Source organism: Ictalurus punctatus, chromosome 18 (genome assembly GCF_001660625.3).
Source record: "Ictalurus punctatus breed USDA103 chromosome 18, Coco_2.0, whole genome shotgun sequence".
In the NCBI taxonomy this organism is placed as follows: Eukaryota; Metazoa; Chordata; class Actinopteri; order Siluriformes; family Ictaluridae; genus Ictalurus; species Ictalurus punctatus.
Window position 1 is genome coordinate 5,129,871 of NC_030433.2, and position 8,701 is coordinate 5,138,571.

Below are 8,701 nucleotides of genomic sequence, written 5' to 3' on the forward strand. Positions count from 1 at the left end.
GCCGAAATTGTTCAAGTATGGGGAAAACGACCCAAAACAAAACTAAACAAAACAAAAATACAAGATAACTTTAAAAAAAAAATAATACAGAAATAGATTTTATAACTGAAAAAATTCAATACCCAAACTTTAGGTAACACTAACACCAAATATCCTTCACACACCACACTGATGGTCTGAATTAAATCATGCAGAATCAATCGATTATTAAGGAGTTTTTCATTTCTTATTTTCACCGTAGATTGAAATTGACCCTGCTGTAATATTCATCAGCAGTGGGTTTAGCTACAGTGTCATAAATTAGCCCGCTAACTACTATAGCGTCCAGCACACTAGCTAGCACAAAGTATGGCGAATAATAAAGTAGCATTAAGGTTCTTTGAGTAACATTACTTACAGCACGTCAGTATTAAAACACTTAACAAAGGCTGTATTAACTCATTTGTTTGTTGAATATTTTATTTTTTAAATGACGCATTAAACAGTGTTTATGCCATCTGTGAGCAAAAATAAGTCCACATAAACCAACATGAATTCAAACAATTAACATGCTTGTGGTTGCAAAATTCATAGCCCTGGATAGAATAGACACTAGTTAATGCATTACTTAAAACATATTACACTACAGCGCTGTTGAATTCTCAATTCTGATTGGCCAGAAGGTGTCGACTAATTTTCTATAACAGAGCAGCTGTAAGGTTTCTGTTAATGCAAATACGCTATCGTTTCTATAGTAACAGCTTAGACAAGGGGAAAAAAACAACATGAAATTGTTGAAAGGTAATTGCGAGGTTTCCGGTGACAAGACGTTTATTTAGCATTTAAAGAAGGAGTCTCCGGTGTCAGTATTTTGTAAGTCATAGGTAAAGTTTTACAATACAGGAAAGACTTCAGGACAGAGAGCTTTGAGCTTTCTCTGAAACATGACAAGCTGCATTTCTTATCACAGAAAACTCCTGAGAAAGAGAACACAAGCGGCAGGTTATGTGGATGTTACAAACATTTAAATGTAAGTATTATTGGATAAAAAAAAAAGTATGAGTAAAAAAATCTTTCTTCAAAACATAAAAAACCCCACATTGTGTTATAGGAAAAGAATTAACTGTAACACACACCACCATGTTGCCGATTGTTTTGATTTGATTCGGAGTTCTGATTTGACGTTTAAAAGTTCATTGAAGTCTTTGGAACTGCAGAGGATTTCAAGCTGTATTTCTAGGGAAATTCTTTCTATTTCTAGAATTAGAACAGCTCTGGTGTGTGTTTGCTTTAAAATCCACCAGAATGCCATGAATGTCAGCTAACAATTTATATGCATTAAAAGAAATGTAATAAAACAAAAAACAAACACAGAACAAACAAGCATTTTCATATACCATGTATTCTAACGTCATCAATCGGTCACTTGAACCCTTAACTGCACTACTCGATGATCGGAATGTAATCTGTCTACTTGTAGGTCGTTTCGAATAAAAGCATCTTGCTCAAGGAATAAATAACTATAAACAATACTATTAGGTAACATGGATGCCAACCATGAAGGACTATGACCATGATTCGAGCATGAGGAAAGGACATCGCAAAGATGATTAGAAAAATAAAAGTAAGTTTCTTTGTACAGATGATTCATTTACAGGAAAAAGATTTGCCACGATGGAGGAGTGACGTGCTCCGACACGGCCTGCTGGTCCCGTCTTATCTCAGCTGCTGCTTTCTGTGTTCCGAACAAAACAGAAGACAATCACAGCCCATCTCGTTACGTAAACAAATAGAAAGGAACAATTTACAGTAATCAAGCACCAAGTTAATCTATTTATGAACAAGTTTTTATTTAGCTGTTAGCTTGGTCGCTTGAATTGAATGGGATTAATCCAAACCTTAATAACTCAAAAAACAACAAACACACCCCCCCCCCCCCCCCCCCCCCCCCATAAATAAATAAATAAATAAATAAATAGAAATACATTGGACCTAATGTATTCTGTTCGTGGAACGTTCAGAATAAAAAGGATCCAATAAAAAGCCAGATTTACAGAGATACTGTTTATGAGCAGAATGTGCGGAATATTTGAACATTTGGATTATGTTTGTAAAATAAATCTGTACTGATGGAGTCTGCCGAATTTATTTTACAGTTAAAGGGGTCTCTGAATGCAAAAGTTTCAGAAATCCTAGTTTTTAACTGAAGGATTTGTTTGCCACAAGATTTATTTGCCACAAAGGCTGCAGACGTTACAGAGCATTTATGGAAAACTAAACAAAAATTGGAAATCAAACAAATTATAAACCGTTTTTTATCCTCCATTACAACATGTTCAGAACCCGATAGCTGTCTAGACAATAAGTACAGACGGATTATAACACGTTGGGTGAATGATCTAGTAAATCTAATCAAACTCACTTAGCAAAGCGATGTCGACACTTCTTGGGTAGTCCTGTTTCCAGAAGAATCAAACTTTGTTAGAAAGTTAGACAGAATTTTCATGGGTTTACATCATAAACATAAACATAAGTGTCAAGAAAAGCGCTATATAAATGTAAGGAATTATGAATTATTATTATATTATATACTAATGTGTGACTCACTAATGTGAGATTTTAAATGGATAAATGAAATAAAACGTGTTGCATAATAAAGAGGAATCATGTTAATGGTAAAAAGAAAAAAACAAAACAGACAATGTTATTTGTGATGTTCGTAAAACATTTACTCTCTCTGGTCATACTTTTATATAACACAGTGCAGTTGAATATTCAAATCGGATTGGTTGGAATTAGGGACTGATTATTTGATCACAGGTTTATTTTAATGCTCTTATCTTAATACATTATCGTTTCTATAGTAACCACTCATTCAGAGGAGCTTGCTTGATTTTTGAAAATTACCACAGATTTCCTACAGATTTGACCCAAGGCGTGTCATGTGACATCATCACAACGTGCGTTCAGCCAAAGCCCTCTTCGATTCACGTGCGTCGAACATGAGTACAGCTGAAAGGTCTCATTTACCAACAAACATCACTGTGAAAGACCGCGCAAAACTATTTCATGCAATTTGCGATTCAGGTAATTTTCTGCAACAAAAGCACAAAAAACTACGCTAGTTGCATCGCAAAGCCTCAGCAAAATCAAGCTTTTTCGGCCGTGACAATCACAAAAAAAACCTCTAAGGAATCCTGTATGGACTCACTATTGGACGTGGCGGTATTATTTTCCTACAACAGCACACTCTGCTGTGTTTTATTCTTTATATAATATTTACCTGTTATTCCACACTACTCCTTTTACAGAATGTACCTCGCTTTGATAATTGTGTCAGTATTTATCCATATATCATTAAGTTATGTTAAATGAAAATGCTGTTAAAAAAAGCCTTTGCATGTACTTTATATTCAGTGATTTTACACTCTCGCATGGTGTTTTAAGGGTTACAAGAACTAGGTGATTATATTGTCATTCAAACTTGCTATCAAATAAAGGCCTGAAATATTCCCTGGGAATTTGTACCTTATTTATTTCACAGTCAAGCTTGCAGCACATAAATACTCATAAACTACATTACTCTCATAAGTCCACTGCTGAATATATTAAGGATGCTAACTGATAACTGATTGCAGGCAGCTACGTTGAGAGAATCGATTTGGAACTGCGGACTCGACGTACACGAAATATACACACCGCTTTCGTTTTCTACCAAATGTTACTGAGTTAAGAGTTCAAAAGTTCAGACCTTGTAAAACACTTTATAAATGAAGCATTTTTAAGACTTAGCATCTAGTCCAGTTGTGTGTGTGTGTGTGTGTGTGTGTGTGTGTGTGTGTGTACTCACTGCTAAAGTAATACAGTGTTGAGATCAGGATCACCACCAGGAGTAGGACAGCAGCGATGCCCGACCAAAGGACCAGAGACTTGCAACCTGGAACACAGCCACGTTGAACAGATATAAGAACATGTCATTCCTAAAGCAACGCAACAGACTTCCAAACACACATTCACAAAAAAATCTTATATACTTCTACATCCAGCAAGCCTGTACCTTTCGGAGACTGATGGTTGGACTTGCAGATGTTGGGCAGACGATTTACACGCTTTGGATTTTTCACTGTTGTCGGTGGCAGAGTGGGGATGCTTTCTGGAAAAGCAATAAAATAATAATATAAATCAATCAATCAATCAAACAACACAAAATCATCATCAGAAGCCAGAAAGAAATGACACCAGTTGCTTCCTAATAGATATATTACTGATTTGGCCTGAGAAATGTTGGACATTTTCTACTATATATAGCTCTGAAGGAAATATTGGTGGATAGTTATTTTGTTTGTCATTTTTGTTTGGCAGAATTCAACCACAGTGACATCCAATGGGTTATTCCAGACCACCACACATATACAGTGCCTGTCTATATTTAAAAAAGTTTAATACCAGTGGCTTATACTCTTAAGTGGTTGAATTTAAAAACAGTCATATAAATTAAAAAAAAATCTGATCTGATACTGTTGATAATACAAGGAAATGTCTGGAAGTTTTGAACGCATCCTGCTTAATCCCTTAAACCTGAACCTGTCTACTAGGACCAGACTTACCAAGTCACTCTCTTAAATATATAAAAAACAAACTAACCTACAAACGTTCTATTAGTTTCACAGGTAGTTACTGAGTAATATGCTTCAATATGAATAACGGAATAATAACCTGAAACATTTTTTTTCTCTTTAATGATCTCACATCACTTCGCAGATTGTTTGCCAGAATTGAAATACAATAAAATGAAAAAAAAAAGGAAAAAGACTTTTCCGCAACTTCTAATACATTCCTGGAAAACTGGTGTGAGATGCTATGGAACTGGTTAGTCCAATTTACACACAACTAAGACAAGACACAGTTATGAATATTTACTCATACTGATCATGTGAATACGCAGAAAAGGCTCTGGAGTTTGATCTCGCAAGAATCTGAGTTCTAACAAATTGAATCCAGACCAATTACAAACCCTGACCTTCAACATCTTCGACAACTTGAAGCGAACGTGTGTATGCTGTTTACGTGACATTTCAGAGAAGCTAAAAATATGCCAAAGTACCAAAACTGGTACTTAAGAATGGCTGCTGTAATCATAAGCACTGTCCTGTGCGCATCCGAGGACTATCACAATCTACTCGTACTGAACATCCTATCAACACTCTGTACTGTTTGTCTTCATAGTGTAGAGTTGTACAAGAATAATAATGTACAGTATAATCTCACTGTTCGGATGAGCTCCTCCTCTGGCTTGCTCATTAGGGATCTAAACAAAAATCTACATCCGGATTTCAATAAACAAAAACTGACGTGAATTAAGAATATATATCTGTATATATGTTGCTTCAGTTTTATTACTCTTCACAAAGCCATGCTGCACATGAGCAGCGTCCTCATTATGGTCCATAATATAGGGAGATGGAGAGGTGGAACAAGAGAATACAGACCTCCAGGCCTGATGGAATATCCTTCAGGCATCAGATCTTTGGGATCCTGTGCTGAATTATGACTGATGAGCAGGCACGCGTAGAAGCCTGCGTCTTTCTCCTGTATGCCAGTGATGCGCAGTGTGAATATCCCCTTTGTTGAGTCGATGAAAGCAGTCTTAAAGCGGTTTTGTTCAACGTTTTTAGCATAGTTCGCCTTGTTAAAAACGTCGGTGTGCATCAGAAACTCCGGTGTGTCTCTGTTCTTAAGTAAACGGTACCAGTACACCTTCTGACACTGGTGGTCCGGACACTCGCAGTTCAGGGTCTCTGAGCCGTTGATGCTCGGGTATTTAACTGTAACAGCAGACGCTGAAAGACATGGATGAAATAAACAAGTTAGCAAACAAATCTTAGGTTCGTCTACAGAAACTGCAGCCGTGACAACCATGTACAATAAGAATAATGATATTGTTTCGTTATATATATACAAAATAGATGAAAGATTCAGTCTAAAATGGCAGTGTACAATCATTAACACAAATAGCACCAACTAAATAAATGCATTTCATTTGGATTAGGTTGTTTTGAATATGGATTACGATAGTTCCTAATGTTCTCTGGAACACTATAAACTTGGGTTTAGGGTATATATATATATATATATATATATATATATATATATATATATATATATATATATATATATATATATATATAAAAACTTTCTTTGGCTGAGCTGCAAAACATCTTTAACAGTAAGCCTGCTTCATCTGAGAAAAACAGGGTCAGCGGTAAAACTACACAGGAGAGTCTCCAGGACGCTGCATTTTGCGGTTTCTCTGTAACATGACAACATCTTATTAACTTACAAAAAAAAAAAACAAAAAAAAAAACATTGAGTATAATGTACATGATACAAACTAGTTTTTTGGGTGTTCCACAACATTAAAGGCAACTATAAATGGATAACAAGTACAATGTGTCATTATTACATAAACAACAAATTATCAGCGTTCACACATTGCTGAGGTGTAAGAAGAATAAAACACTTTAGGACACTTCACATCAGGCCGCATCACACCGCCCTTTCACTGATTATTTTCCCATAACAGCACACACTGTGTGTGGTGTTTTAGTCCTAACATAGCACAACATTTCTACATTCTATGTACTCGCTGAACCACTTACGCAACAACAGATTGGAAACAATAGACAGGAAAAACAAGTAAGTAAAGTAACAAACACATTTACCAACATAAAATCTGTTCCATTTACCACTATTATTTTGTAAGAACAGAAACTGCAAAATGCCAAAAGGCCTGGTTTGGAAAAGACCACACAGAACATTTTGCAGCGTCCTCTTGCAAAATTGTTTTTCCTCACTCGTCTGTCTCAGACAGGCCGCTGCGTACCGCTGAGAGAAACGTGCTGACATAATCTCAGGTAGGGGTTTTACGTTTTTTCACTGAGCAGACACAAAATCTAAGGGTTAGTTAGAAAGTCTGAGTTAACTAATGAGGCGAAAACGGGTTCAAGTCAAATGAATAGAATTTAAGTTAAGCAAACAGATCGATACTTGTACAGAAAACAGAAATATACTGACTTTGTTCCTTTATGCATCAACGTGATGTATCTACTGAACTACAACATTCTGTAAATTATAGTCAGTACATAGGTCTAGAATTAGTATATAGGGCTTATAATCTGTATATAGAGCCTGTAATTAGTACATATGCTTATAATAAGTATATACTGTAGAACTTACAATCAAAGCTTACAGTCAGTATGTAAGCTTATAATCTATATATGGAGCGTATAATTAGTGTAAAAGCTTAGAATCCATAGACAGACTTTATGATGAGTGGATACTCTTATAATCAGTACATAGAGATAAGCATATAAGAGAATAATCGGCGTAATAGTCAGCATATAAGCGTATAATCAGTGTATAGGAGTTATAACCAGTATATAAGCGTATAATCAGTATATAATTCTTATAACCAGTATGCAAGCATATAACCAGTGTATAAGCGTAGAATCATATATAAACGTAGAATCAGTACATGAGCGTATAACCAGTATATAGTGCTTATAACAAGTAGATAAATGTAGAATCAGGATATGCAGCGAGCGTATAATCAGTTTATAAAGCTTATAACCAGAACATAAGCGTAGAATCGGTATATAAGTGTATCATCAGTATACAGTACGATCTAAATCTTAATGTTTCTGCACTTTCACACAATTAATAACATTAAGTCCAAATATTATAATTTTGCTAAACCACTCAAGATTAAAAAGTATCATTGGGCCTAGAGTGGAGACCTCACAACATCCGTGCTACCTCCAAAAATCAACAAACTATATCTATCTATATACATAAATAAAATACATTATACAAAACAAAACAAAACATTGTTATACATGCATACATAAAAGAATGAATTTCTAGTTACTTTCTAGTGTAAAACAAATTCTGACAATTCACCCAAAACCTGTATATCACTCAGCAGACAGTGCAGCAGACGGTCAAACTGATCGAGGTCTACTTTTGTGATTTTCAGTGTGATATATATATAATTTGATTTTAATTTGGAAAAATCGTACCTGCTGTCAGAAAGCAGAGAAAGCTCCAGATGTGATTGAGGGTCATCTTCAGGCATGCAGTTGTCAGTATAGGGTGTGTATGTATGTGTGTGTGTGTGTATTTGCTGCACGTCCTTCTTCTTATGTCATACAGCAGGGAGGAACTGGAGAGTGTCGGGCCCTGCCACTCAGTGAACCTATCAGAGCGTGAGTTACAGTGCACACGCACGCGTACACGTGCACACACACACATACACACACACACACACACACACACCATAGATACTGTCTTTAATAATGGTTATTTGCTACAATATACTTTACAATGAATAAGAACTTAAAGATTATATTTTAGATCCAGGTGTTTTTAAAGTGTGTACCCAAATAATTGTAATATTTAATAGGTCAAATATAGTGTTTGCGTAATATATATTACATAATAGAACCGTACATTGCATAGTATGACATTTTAATTGTATTTATTATTTTGAATCTTTTTATGCTTAATATTAAACTTTATTTGCTCTTCATAACACAAATTAAAATACTTGATTAAATCTCCAGGCTAAATATTGGATATCGCACGCAGCGTAATGACTTATGGGACATTATGGCTTGAGGTTGGAATATAGAAATGAGATGAGATGGAAAAAATGTACCAGGAT

General features: G+C 35.4%; 1 protein-coding gene across 2 annotated transcripts; it reads right to left on the minus strand.

Moving 5' to 3' along the window:
* Positions 1-1,679: 1,679 nt before the first annotated feature.
* cd8b (cd8 beta) lies at positions 1,680-8,243 on the minus strand. 2 transcript variants are annotated; one of them, XM_017491776.3, is made up of 6 exons: positions 8,058-8,243; positions 5,469-5,819; positions 4,037-4,132; positions 3,830-3,916; positions 2,402-2,455; positions 1,680-1,714 (listed from the first exon to the last, which is right to left on the minus strand). In XM_017491776.3, exons 1-5 carry the CDS (start codon positions 8,101-8,103, stop codon positions 2,451-2,453), a joined length of 585 nt encoding a protein of 194 aa, XP_017347265.1. In that variant the 5' UTR covers positions 8,104-8,243; the 3' UTR covers positions 1,680-1,714; positions 2,402-2,450.
* Positions 8,244-8,701: the final 458 nt, after the last annotated feature.